General features: G+C 32.6%; 2 protein-coding genes across 4 annotated transcripts; one reads left to right on the top strand and one right to left on the bottom strand.

Annotated features, from left to right (window-relative positions):
- Positions 1-3751: 3751 nt before the first annotated feature.
- On the top strand, positions 3752-12542 carry LOC107404366 (protein transport protein SEC16B homolog). Of its 2 annotated transcripts, XM_048463414.2 has the most exons (14): positions 3752-3955; positions 4085-6060; positions 6310-6630; positions 7470-7598; positions 7698-7820; positions 7960-8130; positions 8515-8640; positions 8732-8866; positions 9336-9463; positions 9558-9666; positions 9745-10062; positions 10201-10350; positions 10482-10774; positions 11493-12542. In XM_048463414.2, the coding sequence occupies exons 2-14, from the start codon at positions 4363-4365 to the stop codon at positions 12004-12006; spliced, it is 4215 nt and encodes a 1404-aa protein (XP_048319371.1). In that variant the 5' UTR covers positions 3752-3955; positions 4085-4362; the 3' UTR covers positions 12007-12542. The 2 variants fall into 2 exon arrangements, with proteins under 2 accessions (XP_048319371.1, XP_048319372.1); XM_048463415.2 differs by lacking the exon at positions 3752-3955 and having other exon boundaries at positions 3969-6060.
- Positions 12543-14644: 2102 nt separating this feature from the next.
- Positions 14645-22141, bottom strand: LOC107404365 (asparagine--tRNA ligase, chloroplastic/mitochondrial). Of its 2 annotated transcripts, XR_009639460.1 has the most exons (16): positions 21555-22141; positions 21102-21170; positions 20226-20336; positions 19761-19865; positions 18859-18996; positions 18341-18421; positions 18040-18117; positions 17882-17950; positions 17695-17769; positions 17392-17475; positions 17133-17219; positions 16534-16629; positions 16357-16431; positions 15857-15983; positions 15448-15717; positions 14645-14751 (listed from the first exon to the last, which is right to left on the bottom strand). XR_009639460.1 is itself a non-coding variant. In XM_016011312.4 (15 exons), the coding sequence occupies exons 1-15, from the start codon at positions 21975-21977 to the stop codon at positions 15602-15604; spliced, it is 1734 nt and encodes a 577-aa protein (XP_015866798.2). In that variant the 5' UTR covers positions 21978-22141; the 3' UTR covers positions 15433-15601. The 2 variants fall into 2 exon arrangements, 1 of the variants encoding a protein (XP_015866798.2); XM_016011312.4 differs by lacking the exon at positions 14645-14751 and having other exon boundaries at positions 15433-15717.
- Positions 22142-22642: the final 501 nt, after the last annotated feature.

Here is a 22642-nt window from a genome sequence, read left to right on the forward strand (position 1 = left end):
ATTTCTGAAAGTAAAAAATAAAAATAATTAAGACAAAATCAAGAAAGAAATTATTGTTTTCAAATTTTTTATGTGGTATTTTACCATGCAATTTGTTTGGCCATAATAAAAAATAATTTATAGAATATTGTGGTTAAATTATTCACAATATTGGAGAATAATATTGAAACTGGTTATAACAGTTTTTTTTTTTTTAATTTTTTAATTTTTATAATTTATATTTAATTCTATTATTTCTTTAAATATTGAAATGTAGTCATTTATGTGGTATTTTACCATGCAATTTGTTTGGCCATAATAAAAAATAATTTATAGAATATTGTGGTTAAATTATTCAAAAAATTGGAGAATAATGTTGAAACTGGTTATAACAGTTTTTTTATATTTTATATTTTATACTTTATAGTTAATTCAATTATTTCTTTAAATATTAAAATGTGGTCATTTACAGTGTATATAAAATTATAATTTAATTACTAGATATATTTATAGTTAGTAGCCAAGTTTAATATTTCTAAATATATAAGTATATAATAAAAAAATTATTGCACAATTATAAACAATGTAATAAAATATAAAATGGTAAAGTTATAAAATTAAATAAATAAAGAAATTTTATTGTAAAGGGCATTTGGTAAAGTAGTAATAAAGATTTTTAAATTAAAAAGAAAAAAGGAATGTTAATAGTAATAATTTTATATATACTGAAAAAAGAAAAAAATTTGTTGTAAATGTATTTAAGTTATTTTGTTTTGCCTATAAGAGAAAAATTAATTGGATATGAGTTAACTCAAAGGCGATTTTTTTTGAATTATTTGATACTAGTAGGAATAATTTAAAATAAGACAAAATTTCAAGGGGTTTAAATAATATTGAATCTAATACCTCTCGTAACTAAAACATAGTGTTTTAATCAACTCAAATATGATAGAGTCTACCTATATTAAATTATTCAATGATTTTAGTTCTTGTAAATATATACAAGATAGTGTTTTTATTATTATTATTATTTTTTATCATAACAACAAATTTCTAATCTAAAAAAGAGAGGAATAAGGTGTTTTGAACTTATAATTTCATGCATATGAATATAAATGATATATATCAATTGAGTCAATCTTATTTGATAGAAAATATCCTCAATTTTATTCATCAACCTTAATTCTTAACCACATATTTCAGGGAAAAAAAAAAAAATTGCATGGAAAATGTTAATATGGAGCAGCTGAAGTGGAGATGATAAGATACCAGATGGTTGCCACTAACCTTAATACTGATGACATGGCTAGATATATGTATATATTAAACTGACTTTTTAATAATTTAAGCTTTTAAAAATAATAGTAATTTAAGATTAACAACTTTCATTGCTCCTTATAAGAAATCAACTGGCATTGTGAAGATAATAAAGAGAGATCATGTTATATATATATATATATATATTTAGAAAGTTTATGAAAAATATATGGGGGGAGAAAAAAATGATCATGCAAATAGAAGCCCTAAAGAATGTTATTGGCAGTTGTACTAAACAAATTATAAGATTGCCAAATTTATTGAATATAGCGGCACAACATTCATGAGTAATGGTGCAAAAGGACCCAAAGACATCATTAAGTCTTATGGACTAATCTTTATCTTTTTCTCCATCAGCATCCATGATTAGGGATAAAATTTCATTTTATTTTATTTTTTTACTTAGTCTCTTTTTTAACATTTTTAAATGAGATTGACATTGTGAATAGAAAAAAAAAAAAAAAGATAAAAAAATTTAAGTCCTTAACGGACCTAACTACAAAGTTTGTAGGCCCTTAAAGTATTTGGATTGTCAATTGTGTCTATAAGGGGCATTTATATGGACACGTAACTTCTTTTTTCTTTGTTGTGATATAATGGGCAAGTCCCACACACTTGAATGAATACCCGACCAAGTTTCCTACCAAATAAGCAAATGATAGAAGACTACCTCTTTGTGAACGATATTCATAGGTTACATGTATCAAAAAGGTTATGGTTGAGTAAAGACGAAAATAAGTTAAGTAGAATTGAATATTAACATTTTTGTGCTCAATTTGTATGATTATAAAAATGTTTAAATTTATAAAATTTTGAAATAATTTATTTAAACTCATTTATCATGTTCATGAAAAGTATAAATTTAGCTTGTATAAGTTTATTAAAATATAAAAATTTAAAAATTTGAAGATTTCATTTTTCAAAATAAAATTTATAACACTAATAATTAATAAATTCTATTTATTTTATTGATTTCATTATAAAATTAATTTATTTTTTTAAAATTATAAATCTAAAAAAATAAAAAAATATTATTTATGCATTATAAATGCTTAATATGCTTACATTTATAATATAATTTCTATACAGATATGTATAAATAATAATTCTAGCTACTAATGAGTTTGATTTATTGTTGAAAATCAGTTTGTGAGATTTTATTTTTTTTATTAAAGATTGGTTTTTTTTTTTTTAATTTTTTCGAAATGAGTTCGAATGAACTAAAATCGAACCGAGTTCGAACTAATCATGAGATATATGAGTCTATTTATACCTCTATAGTTAAGCCAAAGTCAATTATCCACGAAATGCTGCCTACATGTACCTAGAAATGTGCATAAAAAAAGGTTTTATTTAGTATTCAAAATTATAATTATTATAAAAAAAATTATAGTTAGCACAATTAGTCCTTATTAAAACTAACATCAAAATTTACCAAACAAACAAAAACGGGTTAAGGTTGGCTTACAACTTTAGATAGATTTACTAGATTTCTGTTTGACATACAAAGAACATACTTTTTTTTTTTTTTTTTGGTTTTTTTTTGGGGTTGTGGGCACTAATACTTCTATAGGTTTAATATTCTTATATTTTACTCTCTATTGTATTGAATCAGCCTTAATACCCCTTTGAAGTTTGTTAAAAAAACTTTACAATCCAAAACCTTCACATAACTTTTTAATAAAAAATTCTCATTTCTTGAATAAAGGTACAAAAATAACCAAATGAAAAAAAAAAAAAAATGAAGATGAAGGTTTTACCATTTTGAATGGATGTTTCTTTGTTTATAAGCTCAATGAAGATATTGATACTAATTTGATGCTCTTAACAAGATAAAATGCAAAAAATATTGACACTAGAGAGCCATTAAAAATCCATTTTGTTTTGTTGAAATAGGGATACTAGACTATTCATAAAAGAAACTAGATATATATATATATATAGATACTAGATTTATTAGATTTATTCTTTGTTTTTTTTTTGGCTTGATTAGATTTATTAAATTTGAAATATTGTTTATTTTGTCAAGTTATGGTACAACACTAAGAAAATGGCTATTATAACCAAAAAAAAAAAAAAAAAGAATACTAAAAGGCTAATTCCAGCTCAAAATTGGCTAATGCCGACTTATAATATTTCCAAAATACCTTGAGCCTCGTCGATACGACAAATGACACCGCTAGGGGAAGTACTAAAAATGAATACGAGCACAGCACAAACCTATAATACCGACAAGCCTGTTAATTAAATTCCTTGTATATAAAACATATTTGTTATTATATTATATATGTAACTGGCGGTTTTACACAACCCACAAAAAAAAAAAAAAAAAAAAAAAAAAACTGGCGGTAAAATTAGAAAGAAATTAATGGAAAAAATACAACAATAAAAAAATCAAATTAAATTAAAACCACGCCCAAAAAGCTTACAAACACATATAATTAAAGGAATAAATGGCCTAAATAAATAAAACTGAAATTATAAAAAAAAAAAAAAAAAAGTAAAAACACGAAGCTCTTGGTGGGTGGGTGGTGCAAAATCGTGGGCTTTTCTTCTATGCTCGGAAGAACTTTCTTTCGCTTTCTCTTTCCCTCTCTCTCTCTCTCTCTCTCTCTTCCTGTGATCTCTGTATGAGAATCGCAATCCTCGATCTGTAAAGGTATATTTTGTTATTTGCTTCGAATATGGAAATGTTTGTCTTGCGCAAAATGCTTTATAATGAAGCAAAAGAAAATTGGGATTTTTCCAATTTTTTTTGAATAGATATTTTTTTGATTTCTGGTTTCAGGATTCGGGAGAACTGAGAAACCCTAGATCTCGATCATTTCGGGTTTGTATTTTTTTTTTATTTTTTTATTTTTTTTAGGTTTAGGTTTTGGGGATTAGTGATTTTTTTTGAGGGAGGGTCGGAACTGTTTGATTTTTGGTTCTGATTCTGGATCTCGAGGTTTTTTTGGGTGACGCCGAAGCTAGAATTGCGAGGTTATAGATTAAAGGAAGGTAAAATTTGGAGGATTTTCGGCTGTGAATTCTGTGCTTGGGGGGATCAAAGAAGGTTAATCGTTGATGGCTTCGAATCCTCCTCCATTCCAGGTGGAGGATCAGACGGACGAGGATTTCTTTGATAAATTGGTGGACGATGACTTCGGGCCCACTGAATCAGAACGAAAATTTGGCGAAGGGAATGATTCCGACGACGCGAAAGCGTTTGCCAATCTAAGTATCGGCGATGATGGCTCTGCATTTGAGGATTCAGGAGGTGGTGAAGTTGGGTTCGAAGAGAAAAGGGAAAAGGGTTTTTCAAATGCTGTTGTCGATGATGCACAAGAAACAAATTCGTTGGGGCTATCGTCGAACGGTGCCGTTTTAGATAGTGTAATTGAGCCCCATCATAACGATGAGAATGGATCGGAAATGAGGTCGGATTCCATGGTGGATAAAAGTAATGGATCCGGTGTTTCTGGCGTTAAGGAGGTGGGTTGGAGTGCATTTCATGCTGATTCTGAGCAGAATGGTGGGCACGGTTTTGGATCCTACTCGGATTTTTTCAGTGAATTGCCCGACGATTCCGGAGATTTTTCCGAGAAAGTTGCTGATAATTTGATAACCCAAGAGCATAAAGCTGATGCTTTGAATAATTTGGATAACCATGCTCAAAACCAAGACGTTGGTCAAGCTTATGGAGCTTCTTTGGAGCAAGGTTCAAACGGACAGGATATGAATAGCAGTGAGTACTGGGAAAATCTCTATCCTGGTTGGAAGTACGATCACAACACTGGGCAGTGGTATCAAGTAGATGGTTATGATCCGGCAATGGTGAGTGCTCAAGGTAGTTTTGCGGCTGTTTCAGCTGGTGGTTGGTCGGCTGCTGCTGCCGCTGGGTCGGATGCGAAAACGGAAATTTCATATCTGCAGCAAACGGCTCACTCTGTTGCAGGAACTGTAACTGAAACGAGCACAAGCGAGAGCGTGTCTAGTTGGAACCATCCCACCCAACAGAATAATGGGTACCCAGAACATATGTATTTTGATCCTCAGTACCCTGGTTGGTATTACGACACGATTGCACAAGAATGGCGCTCATTAGATACTTATACTTCATCATCCGCCCAATCAGTGTTTCAGGACCATAGTCAGCAAAATCAAAATGGGATTCATTCAAGTAGTATTTATTCTCAGAATGATAGTAGTTTATACGGTGAGTACACGCAAGGGGACAAATATGGGGCACAAGGTCTTGGAAACCAAGGTCAAGATGGCAGCTGGGCTGGGGCTTATAGTGTTAATAATCAGCAGAGTTTGAACATGTGGCAACCTGAAGCCACAGCTAACAATAGTGCCGTTACAAGTTTTGGTGGAAACCAGCAATTGGATAATTCTTATGGTTCGAGGTCAGTAGAGAAGGATCAGCAGAAGTTTAATCCTTTTGGAGGTGTTCCTTCGTATGGTGAAGGTAGTCAGGGTCATGGTGATGCTAATGGGACTATTGGGTTCTCTGGTGGAAATTTTAGTCAGCCTTTTAGTCAATCCAATATGAAATTAAACGAACAAATGCCATTCTCAAATGATTACTTTGGCAGTCAGAACTCTGTCAATTCCCAACAATCATTTCAGGGTGGCAAGCAGTTCTCCTATGCTCCCACCACTGTAGAAAGATCATCAGCGGGACGTCCTCCACATGCGTTAGTAACTTTTGGATTTGGTGGAAAACTCATAGTAATGAAGGATAATAGTACTCTTAGAAACTCATCGTATGGAAGCCAGGTTAGACATTGAAACCTTCTTTTTTTAAATTTCTCACTACTTTGTATTTTTAATTTTTTTTTGTCCTAATGCTTCATATGTAGACTTTATCATGGTAGAGATTCTGCTTCGGGTCCCAAAAGATCTTTCTTTTTTTTTTCTTTTTTTCATGGTTCATAATCTGTTGTGGCCAAAACATTGAGCATGTAACTTTTTTGTTAACACTGATGTCGTGGAAGGGCTAACCAAGTATATTTATTATATGTGAAGGATCCCGTAGGAAGCTCAATTTCTGTTCTAAATTTGATGGAAGTTGTCACAGCGAATCCTGATGTTTCAAGTAGTGGAGTGGGTTCTTGTGATTATCTCCGTGCTCTGTGCCAACAATCGTTTCCAGGTCCATTGGTTCATGGAAATGTTGGAAGTAAAGAATTGAATAAATGGATGGATGAGAGGATTGCAAATTGTGTTACGCCCAACATGGATTATAGGAAAGGTGAAGTATTGAGGTTGCTTCTCTCTTTGCTTAAGATAGCCTGTCAACACTATGGTAAACTCCGTTCTCCTTTTGGTTCGGACACTGTATTGAGGGTAAGTCACATTCTTGTCCTCTGAACTTCCCTTTGATTTGATCAATTTCACCATATGTATGTTTGTCCTTGTCTAACACACTGCAAATCATAAGTTCTTTGTTTGCTACAGTTAGGTTTGCTGCGTAGTTATATAATATTATGTTATGTTTAGGTTTGCAGCATAATTATATAATATTATGGTGTGATCTTCTCACAATTTTGAACTGAAAATCACTGTGAGCATTTGTAAAACTCTAACCGCCTTCCCATATTTCCTCTCTTCCCCTCATTTATTCATTTTATTGATGTCTGAAGCTTTATAAGTTGAAGTTTGGTAGCAATTATAATGAGGAGATGTAGTAGGAAGTGGAGAAAAAATATAAGTGAGAAATTAGAAGGGGAGGAGGAAGAAGGGAAATAGAGAAACAACCCCCCCCCCCCAAAAAAAAAAAAGGATAGAAGAATGCAGACAGGGAGGTGACTAGGGTCTCAGTTGTGTGTAATATTCAATGTCCAAGTCTAGTCTGTTAGGTTACAAGGCCTATATATGTATATGCAACAAGATAGTCAAATAAGGAACTTTTGAAACAGATAAACTATAAAACAAACATGAAACCCGAACAGTCCCAACACTGATGTATAATGCCCAGATTTAAATCATGTCCAAGTCTAATTATTGATTGTCAACCTATAGCTTTTTAAGATTGGTTGAGGTTGTCTTTTTATTTTTCGCTTCCCATCATTCATGTCTTCCCTTAATTGTCATATTGTCTTTTTCGCACTAGTGCTGTTTAAAATCCATAAAAAGGTATTATGAATGATACATGTGGTAATCTGTTGGGCCTGTCTTCGGAATAGGAAAATGATGCTCCAGAGTCAGCGGTTGCTAAACTTTTTTCTTCTGCCAAGAAGAATGGTGTACAGTTTAGTGATTCTGGTGCTGCTACCTACTGCTTACAGCAACTGCCTTCTGAAGGACAAATACGGGTATGAAGTAAATTACCTGCTTTTGCTCGTCCCCTTCTCGTTCATCTCACTTTCGCCTCTTTTTTACCATTTTGTAAAAGATTTTGGTGAACATTATAGGCAACTGCTTCTGTGGTGCAAAATCTGCTAGTTTCTGGGAGAAAGAAAGAGGCTTTGCAATGTGCACAAGAAGGTCAGTTGTGGGGACCTGCCCTTGTTCTTGCTTCACAACTTGGTGAACAGGTTTGTTGTTAATTTCACACTCACTGTTGCTATAATCAGTCTCTTGAAGATGCAAAATTGCTGTCATTTTTGTAGTGAGGCTCACTCTCTTTGCTGTTTATTCTTTTCCGGTGGGGATGACTATGTCTGAACAATACAGTACTATGTTGATACTATCAAGCAAATGGCACTACGGCAGCTGGTTGCAGGTTCACCTTTGCGAACTTTATGCTTGCTAATTGCAGGGCAACCGGCTGAAGTCTTTTCTGCAGACACCATGGTCGATAGCAATTTTTCAGGTGCTGTCAAAATGCCTCAACAGCCTGCACTGGTAAGATATTGATTAATAATTGTCTCTTGTGCTGTCATGAAACTTTCATGGCTGCCCATTCTTTATCTATACCTCGATAATGTTGATAAAAGAAAGTGAAACACAGAAAGAAAGGGAAAGGTTAAAAATAGGACGGGAATTTATTTTTCAAATATAGGTATTTCTTCTATATGTTATTCGCAGCTATGAATGTAACGCTGAGGCTAGATGGCTACTGAAATTAAGATTTTTCTATGTTTGTGTTTGTATTTGGATGTTTCATTTTATAGCCTTGATCAACTGTTGTCCCTGTGGTATTTTTCAAAGATTTTTACAAATTCTTTATATTGTTGTGTGAGAATGTTTAACCCCTTTTTTTTTTTTTTTTTTTTTTTTTTTTGACAGTTTGGTACCAATGGTATGCTTGATGATTGGGAGGAGAATTTGGCTGTCATAACGGCAAACAGAACAAAAGATGATGAATTGGTCATTATTCATCTTGGAGATTGCCTGTGGAAGGAAAGAAGCGAGGTACAGTATATATTATCTAACTTTCCTTTTTTTTAAATTTTATTTTAAGTTTTTATCTATACCTGGTCTGACATGGGAGTTATTGTTTCAGATTACTGCTGCACATATCTGTTATTTGGTTGCAGAAGCCAACTTCGAATCATACTCGGACAGTGCTAGACTCTGTCTAATTGGTGCAGATCACTGGAAATTTCCACGTACCTTTGCTAGTCCTGAGGCTATTCAGGTGCTTTCTAATGTCATCCTCCCTGAACTGTTTATGCAAAAGAGTGGAAATGCTTGTGTTTAATAGATTGTGTATTTCTTAATTTTACTAGTAGTGCTGGACTTCACGTCCAGTAGACGTAATTATTCATGTTATTGTGAAATAAATTTAATCCTTATGTAATTCTTTTACGATTTTAGTATATAATTTTGGCCATGTTTTATATGTTTCCTTTGCAAAGGATGATTTTAGTCACATTTTTACATTATGGTATATTACCTTCATACATCCGAGGTTCCTTTTAAAGTCATGCAACATATGTTCAATTCATCTTTAGCATGTTGCTTTTCTTTAATGTTTTGACTAATTAAGCCAGAATATCCCATTATTTGCTGACCACATCAAACTATGTATTTAATTACTTATTTATTCAATTAAATACAGCTCTGTTGCTAGTCTTTACAGAATTGACTGATGGGCTTTTTGACAGAGGACCGAGTTGTATGAATATTCAAAGGTTCTTGGAAACTCTCAGTTTATCTTGCTACCTTTTCAGCCATATAAGTTAATCTATGCACACATGCTAGCAGAAGTAGGAAGAGTTTCAGACTCATTAAAGTAAGTACATTGATTTGTTTTGGTTTTGATTTTGTTTTTCTCCGTTCTATTGTCTTTCTATCCTCAGTTTCTTAATATTATGTGGATTTTTTAGATATTGTCAAGCACTACTAAAGTCTCTGAAAACTGGTAGAGTACCTGAAGTAGAATCATGGAAACAATTGGTATTATCACTTGAGGAGCGGATCCGAACCCATCAACAGGTACCTTTTCCATCCTATAATTTATATTTATCATTTTCGTGGAATGTCTGATGCCCTGAGTGGACATTCTTTTTGCAGGGTGGATATGCCACAAATTTGGCTCCTGCTAAATTAGTTGGCAAATTGCTCAACTTTTTTGATAGTACTGCACATCGGGTTGTTGGGGGCCTGCCACCTCCTGCACCATCAACATCACAGGGAAGTGCGCAAGGTAGTCAACAGTTTCACCAGTCGATGGCCCCTAGAGTATCAACTAGTCAATCGACAATGGCAATGTCGTCGTTGATGCCTTCTGCTTCGATGGAGCCCATAAGCGATTGGGCTGCTGATGGCAGTAGAATGACAATGTCTAATAGAAGTGTCTCAGAGCCAGATTTTGGCAGAAGTCCAAGACAGGTGAGTGATTGCCCTTCAAACTCAAAATTTATGGTCTGAATATTTTAATAGAACATGCATTTTCAGTTTACTTTCTGTGCATGTGCGGATGGTTCTGTCTAGTATCTGTGAGGTCTTACCGACTAATGGTATGATCAGGTTGATTCGTCAAAGGAAATGGTCTCACCTGATGCACAAGGCAAAGCATCAGTCTCAGGGGGACCATCTCGCTTTTCTCGTTTTGGTTTTGGTTCTCAGTTGTTGCAAAAGACCGTGGGACTAGTCTTAAGGCCTCGCCCTGGGAAACAGGTAATTTTTTATACTATTTTTATGTATCAGGCTTCACTGCATGCATATTTCCTTTTGTCTGCGGAATACTTGTGGATAATTTCTCTTGTTCCACCCCTTAAATTGGTATGAATTCTGTGTTGCTGCTGAAGGCTAAATTGGGTGAAAAGAACAAATTCTATTATGATGAAAAACTGAAGAGATGGGTAGAGGAAGGTGTTGATCCCCCTGCTGAAGAAGCTGCCCTGCCACCTCCTCCAACTACAGCCTTCCAGAATGGTACTTCTGATTACAACTTGAAATCTGCAATGAAAGAAGGGTCTCCTCCAAATGGGAGCCCAGACCTGAAGAATTCAACTCCTTCAGATCACACTCCAGGAATCCCACCTATTCCACCTGGTTCAAACCAATTCTCTGCTCGTGGGCGGATGGGTGTTAGGTCAAGGTACAAGAACTTTTTCCCTGACTTTTCATTTAGTTTTGTAAGTTGATGTTTGGAATTTGACTCTGCTATTTAAGATAATATTAAACGATTGTAATTGTTTGAACCTGTATCAATTACTTAATGGAAAATATTGAAAAGTTTTGTAAGTTGATGTTTGGAATTTGACTCTGCTATTTAAGATAATATTAAACGATTGTAATTGTTTGAACCTGTATCAATTACTTAATGGAAAATATAAGAAACTTTTAAACTCATTTCTCAAATTCTGAGAGGTATACCAAAAGGGAGTAGTACAAAAAATTAATGGATGAAACTACTAATTAGGGTCAGCTTTTCTGTGTTGATTTCCTTGTCAAATGACAATGATCGCACACATTAAAGTAAATCCTGCCCGGTGAATTTAGGAACTCGCAATCTCTGTTTGGTTTCAAATATACATTTGTTATATATATATATATATATACACACAATAATTCTCTCATCCAAGAACCTGGACAAAATTTTGTCCGGAACAACATGAGTATTTCATTTCATCTTCTTGTCCCGGACAAAAAATTGTTCAAGATTCCTGCATAGGAGAAAAGAGAAAAATTGTATATATAGTATAGAGTTATGATCTGTTGGAAGCGTGTTCCCAACAGACTAAAATAATATATAATATACATTATATAGGGAGTTAATTAATTGAGTTTTTACTGTTTTTGATGGACTTTTGTAGGTATGTTGACACTTTCAACCAAGGTGGTGGAAGCCCGGCGAACTTGTTCCAGTCTCCTTCCATATCATCTGTTAAGCCTGCTGTTGCAGCCAATGCAAAATTTTTCATTCCCACCCCTGCATCGGGTGAGCAGACAATGGAGGCTATAGCAGAGAGTGCACAAGAAGGTGTCACAAGTAATGTGGATACTTCAACATCCACTATGACCGACCCATTCCATTCTTCTGCATCTTCATCACCAACCATGCAAAGGTACCCAAGCATGGGTAACATCCCTAGCAAGGGAGTGATGGTAAATGGACATGGCGCTGTTCCATCTCGCTCACGACGGACAGCCTCATGGAGCGGAAGCTTCAGTGATTCATATAGCCCTCCAAAAATGACTGAAGCAAAACCTTTAGGGGAGGCCTTAGGCATGTCTCCATCTTTGTATATGCCTAATGAGCCTTCTTTAATGCGTACACAGACAAATGGTAGCAATTTTGGGGATGACCTTCAGGAAGTGGAACTTTGAAACAAAGTAATGGAGATGTAAATATCAAGTTTTGTTCCTTGTGATCAATACAATACTTGGGACATTCCTGCTTCTGCATGTCTCAGAGAGTCCTAGTGGTGGTATTGGGTGAAATCGAATTCATGCAAGGAGAAAAATGAAAATTTTCCTTTCCCCTACTTCCCTGCCATGCATGATAAGCCTAGATTTTATCTGTGCTTGTCCTTTGAGTTGCCACCGTCTGAGGCTTGAGGAGCTGGTTCTTTTACTATAGGTGAAGAAACTCTGCGTGGGCCACTGTACAGTTCATTTATTCATTTGTTGGAAAACAGAAAAATGTCCTTTGAGGTAGACGAAAAGGAGAGCCTCTAGAGATCTTTCTCAAGGGAAAAAAGATATTGTATTGAATTGAAAATAAATATGTTTTGTTTGTTCTTTTTGTATTGCTCTTAATGGCATTATGAAATCGAATCAAATACCGGGAAAGGTCACATTTTTGCTTGTAATTTTCATTGAATATTTATTATATTTTTGTGAGAATGGGGCACTTCAATACACAGCTTTGTCTTATTGTTAACGTGATTGTGCTAGACGATGTTTGTGCCCAGATTATTTACAGTGAAAATGGTTTCCAACAGATTGGCCAAAGATTTTCTTTTTCTGAGGCAAAGAGTGTTCTTCATATATTTGATCTACACATTTCTGGTAACCAGACAAAAACTTTGAAAGAATTTTAGTTTCAAGTAATATTGCCAACAATCTCATATGCAAATGGTGGCATTTATGGTAGCAGATGAAGACTCATGCAAGCGAAGGCCAATAAATGTTACTCTTTTGGGGTACAGCGTGGTACAAACGATCTTTAGTTTGTTCATCCATCACATATCATTATGAAGAAAGATCTAGTGCTACAACCTTCTTCCCCAACGCATGGCATGTGCTTTCTTCAGCTCAGAGTGGGTCCTGCATGGTCCCGCACATTAATTCATGAAACTTTGCAGACAGTGCAATATGTAGAGGGTTAAGTACAATTTGGTCCCTCAATTGTACTACTTTTGCATTTTTACCCTCAAACTACAAAACCCATTATATTCATAATTTATAATATTGAAACTTTTCGATAAATTTTCAGGAAATTTTTATGTTTTAAACACATTAAAATAAAATTTAGTTCCCAAGTAGATATGAATATAATTTCCATTCTTTTCGATCTCAAGTAGATACATATAATTTTCATAATATTTACTGAATTTTTTGATATTCTTGCATAATTTCTATAAAAATTCCTATTATAATATCTACATCAAATCATTCACAATTTGATTAAAAAAATTCATAATTTTCATAAAAATTTCTAAAATTTTCATAAATTTCCATAGAAATTTTAAAAATATCTATGATTTTTAATTTTTTTCAATAAAAAATATTTATAAATATTATTTTAGTAAAATTTTTTGCCAAATTAATATTATTGATTTTTTTTTACCATTTAATTGTTTTCCAATAATTAGGCAAATAAAAAAAAATTCACATTAACATATAATGTCAAAAGTTACGTTACATAAGTCTATCTATCATATTTTTAGAAAAAAATAGTATCACAAGTTACAAGTTTATCTGCCTATTACTATTCTTTTTATAATAATAAATTTAATATTTATATAAATATTATAAAGTAGATAAAAATTAAAACGTCTATAAAAATTGAAAGATATGCAGTAACTATATTTTCTGCAAACTAAGATTCAAAATTTCAATATTGATGAAATTTATTTAATACATGCAAATTTAATTTTTAAATATTCATATGATGCTATATTAAAGAGATATATCTTTCAATAATTACTTCTTATATTTCATATTTAAAAATAAGAACGAGAAATATACAAACAATTCTCAACCACGAAAGGGATCTTTATAGTATCAAAATGATATCTATAAAATATAATATTATTATAATAATTGTTCTATATGTCTTAATTAATAAATAGTTTTATTAAATATATTCCTTTTTTATTTTCTTTATTAATAGCATTATATTTTTATCTATTAACATTTATTATAAATTGATTGATTAAGATAACTATTATATTTATTCAATATTTTTACAATTTTAATAGTCAATTTTGTAATTAATTAATTAAATAAATTAGTTTTAAAATTTCAATAAAAATTTTCATTTTTAAAATAAATTTCTATCAAATTTTATTATTTTTTTTATCAATTTCAATCAATATCCGATAATTTTGGATATTTTCATAAATATTTTTATATTTTAGATTCTCAATATTTCTATTGATATTAAAATTTTAAACTGATTACATTTATCTATGTACTACCATTTTTCCTGCCAATTCAATTCAATCATCCGATTATCTCTAATAATTTAGACAAAATTAGGCTTGTATACAGTTCAAAAATAATATAAAATAGGACAAAATAAATAAATAAATAAAACTTCTAAACAAAGTTACATAAATTGGATATATGTTTAATTTCATCAAATTCATATTCTAAACGGCCTAATTTGATTTAACTATGTGGAAACTAATAGTTGAACCTCTCCAACAAAATGACAAATTAAATATCAAACGGTAGAGAGGAAGCTCCACCAGCCTTACCTGCCAAACAGAACCTTTATGAAAAGCTTAATTCTTCGTATTAGAAAAAGAATATTATTTGTCACTATTTAATACTTTCAAATATTTAATCTTACATTCATAAGCAATGAACTCTTAACCATCAGACCTATAGGAAGTAGTAGACCTGGCAATTTGGATCATGACATGGTGACATGACTCGAAAACGACACGGAATAAATGAGTTTGGATTTATTATAAATGGGTTTGGATCATAATCGGATCAACCCGTTTAATACGATTATTAATCGTGTCATTTTCGGGTTGACCTGTTTAATTCGAAATTGACCCGTTACAACCCATTTATTAAACGTGTCAGTTTCAACCCGACACGATTATATACCTATTATAACCTATTTAAATTTAAATTTAATTTAATATTTTATCACTAATATAATATTTAATAACTAAAAAATTTTATAAATTAAAAATTTTATAAAAATAATTTTCTATTACTAATTTTTTAAAAACAAAAAATACATCTTTAATAAAACAAAAACATAAAAATAAAAAATAAAAAAAAAAAAAATTTCGGATTAATAGGTTAATTTTCGAATTAACGGGTTAATAGGTTAATTTTCGGGTTAATAGGTCAATTTCAGGTTAACGGGTTAATAGGTCAACACGACCCGTTAAAATAATCGTGTTAAACGGATCGTGTCGTGTTACCCTGTTTATAAACAGGTCGGGTTAGTGTTTTAGGTACCTGACACGATTAATAAATGGATCGTGTTCGGGTTAGGCATTTTTGACACGATTATTAAACGGGTTGACACGAACACGACCCACCAACACGAATTGCCAGGTATAGGAAGTAGTAAACTTGAGGATTGATTTTGTTTTTAATTTATACAATGCTCAAAGATTTGGAACACAAAAGTGAAACGCAAGACGAATGATATGTGCTAATTCTAGAAAATAGAAACAAAGAGGAGCTCTAACAATGATTCAACAACAAAAAACTATCAATTATCCCACTAAAACTCTGCTGAACCAGGTGTCCGAGGGAAAGGAATAGCGTCTCTTATATTCTCTACTCCAGTTGCAAATTGTACAAGCCTTTCAAAACCCAAACCGAACCCCGCATGCGGAACTGAAGAACAACAAAACAGAATACTAAAAAATATACAAGTATAGCTCAAAACAGAATTCAACATTGTGAAAGTGCCAAACCATTCAGCAGCCTGCAACTTGGAAAAAAACTGTTACAAGAGTTGAAAACAGTTCCTAACCTGAACCATATCGACGTAAATCAAGATACCACCAGTAGCTGTCCTTATTCAGCTTCAAATCATCTAGTCTAGCTTCTAGATATTCGAGTCGTTCTTCTCTTTGGCTTCCACCAATAAGCTCGCCAATCTGGAAAACAGTTAGCAAAATGGAGCCAAGATCAACAATGTTGGGTGTCATGGAGCCGCAACAACAAAGCCCATCTCCAGAGCAACATATACTTGTACATGTTGCAGAATCTCATGACCTAATTATCTCCTATATGCCTTAATCCACTCATTTTCTTTCCTTTTAGAACAATTGCTCTGTTATCTCCTCCATTCATAATTTTGATCAATGCAAATAATGAATCAATACATTTTCATAGTCCATACAACTAAATCTAACAAATTACTTGGTAGCTTGATTTTCACCCTCTAAAATAAATTTCAAATGGAAAATTTCTTTATCTATTTAGAATCAGTACTTACTGAAAAAAAAAATAAAAATAAATAGAATTTACCTGAGGAACCAACAAATCCATGGCCGCAACAGTTTTCCCATCGTCATTTTGCCTCATATAGAATGCTTTGATCTCCTGAAATTTAATATTGAATAGCTTCAGAATAAGTTATATGGAATTAAATGTCAATCTTGGTTTTTCCCTCCTGAAAATTGGGAAAAAGAGATGACTGCATGCCTTTGGATAGTCTCTGATTATTACAGGACATCCTCTAAATGCCTTTTCAGTTATATATCGTTCATGCTCACTCTGCAAATCACATCCCCACTTCACCTACAAGTAGATATTTAAGAAATATTCAGAGTATGACAAACAGCGCATCGTGAAGGCACTATGACTAACAATAATACTATATATATATATTATATAAATATAAAACCAATAATAAGAATAAAAATACAATGGCTGATGCACAAGCATGCAATAGTTGTAATGCACAATTTGGTGTTGAAAAGATTCAATACAAAATAATTCCATAAATCTTCCATATTCCAGTGCTAGCAAAAGAACATGTTGCCAGAGAAAAAGCGAAGTCACCTAGCTCTAAAGTACACAAACACTTGGTTTGGCATACATAAGTAGAATGGGTCATAGGTCTTTGTTTTGCATAAATACAAAGAATGGGTCATAAGTTTTCTTGTAGCACTTTATCAAGAGGGGAATTAAGGAAACAGAAGAATATAGCAACATGGCTTTTTAGACTGGCTAAGATTCAAGAAAAGCATAAATTGCATTAGAAACCAATGATTTGTAAAATCTCCAATAATTGGTCATACCGGGAACTCAAATTTCTTATTTGCTTTTAGAAGAAGTTCAATAGCATCAGTATAAGTCACCTCTTCAAAGTCTCTCTCGGCCACTTCCTGTCAACAAGCAATAGAAGGCAAAAAAAGCAAAAGACTTGATCTTCTCACAACCAAACCTTAAAGTAGAGAATTACGTAAGAAACCAATACAGGAAAGCAAATATCTGAAGGATGAAGCTATGAAAAGGACAGAAAGAATAAGAAGGTTAAGTTACACTGAGAGCTCATACACTCAATCGATCAATTATTCCTTTCTCAATCCAAGTGTTGAAAAAGTCCATGTCTTCCTTGCAATTTTCCAGAACATATCTCACCTGCAGGCACAGCAGTAGCTGTTATGATCTTAATCAACTTTCCAAAACCAAGCTATCCCCCCTTACTGGGGGTTCTTTTAACAGACCTTTGGCTTAAGGAAAATGGCCATAAAATCAAGAAAAGAATCAGATAGGACTCTAAAATATGATGAATACCTCTCAATACATAAGACATCTAGAAATAGTGATGGTTGACAATAGTCATGAAAGATAACATACTACATACTGGAGATAGGCAGTTGCACAAGCCATGTCATCATTTAGATCAGCAAACGCTAGTTCAGGTTCAATCATCTTAACAAAAAGGAAAGAAAAAAGAAATTGTAAGATGCTTGATTACATAGCATATAAACGAAAGAGCCAAGCTTGGGAAAAGAGACAAATTAAGGAATTAGCAAAAACTTACCCAAAACTCAGCTAAGTGCCTAGAAGTGTTTGAATTTTCAGCACGAAATGTGGGACCAAATGTATACACCTGAAAATGATAACTAATGTCAAAAAGATTTAAGAGTCTCAATCAGCAGAAAAAGTATGATGAGGACCAACATGACATGAAGGACATACATCAGAAAGAGCAGTAGCATAGGTTTCAGCATTTAGCTGGCCTGAGACAGTTAAGAAAGCTGGTTTCCCAAAAAAATCCTGAGGTATGTAAGAATGAAAAGAAAGTTAAAAGCATGGTAATTCGCATGTTAGAAACCTTTTGAATTCGAAAATATAGAACACTCTAATTAATTAAAAACAATAGCCGCCACCCAAAAAAAAAAAAAAAAAAAAAAAAAAAAAAGATCTATGGATTAGGTTTGTTCACTTCCATGCCTCACTATATATCACTGACAAACAATGTGAACATAAGTTGACTCACCTTTGACCAATCAATTAACCCATCCTGTGTTTTTGGAATACCATCCATGGAAGAATGAACAGCATCTCTGGAGCTTGGCATCTATTTAAAATTAACAAGTCCATAGTTTACAAAAGCATAAAGCAAAAAGCACAAATGCAATGCAAGACTAAATGTTCTGATAAACAACCTCTCATAATCTGAAATCAATAAATGTATCATGCATATATAAAAAATCCATCTGTCTATATATCTTATAACAGTGTTTTCAAGTGTACCATAAAACAATCAAACAAGGAAGTAAAACAGCCATTCATGTCAAATTAAGATATTGTTCCCATGAAAACATACATACTCTTTCTATCAAGTGCATGTATTAAAGGAAAAAAAAAAAAAAAAAATGGAAGAAATGAAGATGATATGAGCAAATAAGATGCAACATATCAACATATCAACATATCAAAGCTAATTATATTTTCAAAATGTCAGACAAAACAAAAAATATAATAAAAAAATAATATTTAAGCCATAGTGCGTACCAAAGTAGTAACACAAAACTGTTCACCTGCTCCTTCACAATCTGAGGCAGTAATAATAGGACTTGAGACCCAAACAAACCCATTTTCTTGGAAAAACTTGTGTGTAGCATATGCCAGAGCATTCCTCACCCTTGCAACCTAAGAGCAATTACATAATCAATTAAAAGAAAGTATAAGGACTGTAGTAAAGCTCTAAAGGGATAAAAGATCACTCAAAAGATGCATAAAAAAGCATATTTCATATTCACCTTTTATATTACTAATTAAGCTTAACATGGACAAACAGCTTGACCGCACATGTAGATCATCATTTGACTCAAGTAATCAATTCATAAGCAGCCTAACATGGTCAAAGTACCATAATAAAAATAAGGAAAAACTATATTATTCCAATAAAAAAAACCATGGTATTAATCAAAATATGATTGTTATCATTATCATTATCAAAATCTACTCCATTTTCTTTGTATCTCCAATTAAAAGCCTTCAATTAGCAATCACTTCTCATCAGCAATTACATGAACCACATTTGAACATTTTGAACCGTCTGAGCAGATTTTACCATTTTCATCACATATTAGCTTAAACAGATTAGGAATAAAACTCCATATTTATTACCATCCACCGCATATGTTAATATCATAACTTATTCAAGTAATGTAGATACATTCATTATTGTTTAAACTACTTGTAGATACCACCAAGTTGCCAAGGACATATAAACGAGAATGTGTGAACAAATAAATGAGGCACAACACAAAAATGAAATTAAGGAATAATTAGGAAACAATATAAATAAAAAATCATATAAAATTAATAGAAGTACTATCTTTTCCTTGTAACATCATCTTTAAATAAAAGCAAGCAAAAAAGTATATTATGCTAAGAAGGAGAAACCATACCGCACCAAAAGTGTTTGTTCTTGGACGGAGATGAGCTTTTGTTCTCAAAAATTCTCTGCTTACTCTTTTCTTCTGAATGGGATAGGAAGGATCGCTATTGCCAACCTACAAGATGAAGGAATATAATAATGATCTTTTTTGCCTAAAAATTTTCAGATCATAACCATGATCCTTTGTTTCTTTTCCTTTGTGTATGTGTGTGTTTCCAAAATACACTTCTGCTAACATATAACATGCTGTTGCACACGCCACAGAAAAAAATGAAATGTGAACTACGAAAATACATGTGAATTTAATAAATGATCTAATTATGGGTCATTCATATGGTAACTAAACATTGCCAAAGAATTAATAGCTAGAAAACAAAGGAACAAGGATAAAAAGAGGTAAATTCATGATATAAACTCTCCAAAATATCAAAACAACTGTCCTCTCAGCTAATATATCTATGGATAGTATACTAACCAAGACAATTTTCTTCACCTTCAACTCCACCTTTTGCTTCGATCCTTGGCTGGCCACCACAATGCCTTGCACCCATAGTGAGGCACCAGTTGTGATTGACCCAGATTCAACCTGTCCATAAGCCCCAGAGCTTCAAATAAATACAGAATGAAAACTATATATGCAAAATGTCACTAACATATTAGGATAACAACATACCAAAAAGAATTGTTTGAATTTAAAAACAAATTAATAAAACATAGAGAAGGGACATTCTTATACTTCATAGATATTCTAAAAACCAAATAAAAACATGTTCTATGGTTTATAATGTAAATTTTGGGCTAAACTAAGACTAAGCTCTAGAGCTTGAAGTAAATACAGAATGAAAACTATATATGCAAAATGTCACTAATATATCAGGATAATAGCATACCATAAAGAATTGTTTGAATTAAAAAAAAAATAATAATAATAAAACATAGAAAATGAACATTCTTGCACTTGATAAAAATTCTGAAAACCAAATAAAAACATGTTTTACGGTTTAGAATGTAAATTTTGAGCTAAGTTATGACTTTTAATATCACAATCCTTCATAATTTCATGGTCAAAAGCAGTTTCATGAGTCGATGAGGCAACTCTTTAAATTGCAATACAATTTTGACCACAATATAACCCAACAACTCAGTCAAGCGACAAATGGTATTACTATTATATTCCAATTTTTTAGCAAAACTAAACTTATGAACAAAATTTAACACAAAAATGCTGATAACTTTTACTGAAAAGTTAAGATACAAGTACAAGTACAACCAAATCAATTCACATGTAACCCAAGAACGAAAGCAGGGGCACACGACAGTCATAAAAGCACACATTTTTAAGTGACTATACCTGATCATAACCTTCAGCATCTGAACCCATCACGCATTGCATGTTTGAGAGGCATGAACCATCGTTAACCTAAGTAATGATGATATATATATATATATATATACATATACACAAACACACACATATCAGAGAGTTACAAGAACTTTCACTAATTTTAACACAAACCCATATTAAAACACACAAAAAGGGTGCCAAAAGCCTCTGATTTGCTGATTATTTTTTTACAATTAATTAGAACACCATAAGCTAGTAGTTCCATTAAAATTTTTCGTTTTTATTTATATTTTTCTGATATTGTAATGTATTCCCCATATTTCTTATGGTAATGCTGAAAAAGTATCCATTTTTAAGATATAATAATCATTATATTTCTTTTTTGCCTCTCTTTTCTTGGCAACCAAACAAAGCCATATCGTTGTAATTGCACGCGAAACATTACCATATCAGTGTTACCTCAATGAACGTAACACTGCTCTGAATCCGAATAGTCCGAACCCAACCCTGCACGAACAGGGTCTGTCCCAATCGTTCCAAGCCTTCATCGGGCCCACCTTTTATATCCGCAATCCTGAGCTTCTTCCTGAACTCTCCGACTCGTCTCTCGCCCCTCAACTTCTCAGCAAACTCCGGCGGCTCCGGCCTCGTCCTCTCGACGGCCTCGCCGGAGTGAAGAGCCCCGGAGATTACGGAGCATAAGCGTCTCCTAGCAGAGGGGAATTGAAACGTACGGGGAAGGATTGGCGGGAAAAGGAGTGGTGGAGTAAGGGTATTGGTAATGGTGGTTCTGGGATAGAAAGAGAAGAAGCGTAAGGTAGAGTAGGGCTTCAATCGGAGGGAAGTGGTGGCTGGTGCTAAAGCAGCTGCCATTGCAGCCATTGGCTTCTGGTTCTGTGTTTGGTGGCTTACGGCTTAGCAAAGCTCCGTATTCTCTATATCCACTAGCTAGCGGCTAGTGCCTAGTGGCTTGACCGATGCTCTTGAAGTGCACCGTCTAGCCCTTGACATATAGCAATTTCCCCATGCCCCCTACTCAGTGACTCGAACCCGCGTCATCTTGGCTCGGATTCTTTTTCCAATATCAAGCTAACTATACACGGTTCTTTATTAATTAATAATATTAATATGTTTGTTAAAAAACATACATTCAATATATATTTTTAAAAAATTTAATAGATTGTAATGAAATTTCATAGATTTTATAAAAAAATGTATAAGAATTCAATAAAATTTTTTGAATTAAGATTAGATTTTATATTAATAATTTTCTTTACAATTTCATTATTAAAATCCATTAAAATTCATTAAAATCTATTATTTTTTAAAATATTTTAAAATCAATGACTTTTTGAATACCGTTAGATTTCAAAAGAATTTTATAAAATCCTAATTGAATACATCTGTATTTTAATAGATTTTTATAAAATTCATCAAAATTTAAATTGAATATCATTAGATTTGTATAGACTTTTTTAAAATTTAAATTAAATACTTTCAAACTTTTAAACATTTTAAAAATCTTTCAAATTCTAGATTGAATACAC

The sequence above is a fragment of the Ziziphus jujuba genome, chromosome 6, assembly GCF_031755915.1.
Source record: "Ziziphus jujuba cultivar Dongzao chromosome 6, ASM3175591v1".
In the NCBI taxonomy this organism is placed as follows: domain Eukaryota; kingdom Viridiplantae; phylum Streptophyta; class Magnoliopsida; order Rosales; family Rhamnaceae; genus Ziziphus; species Ziziphus jujuba.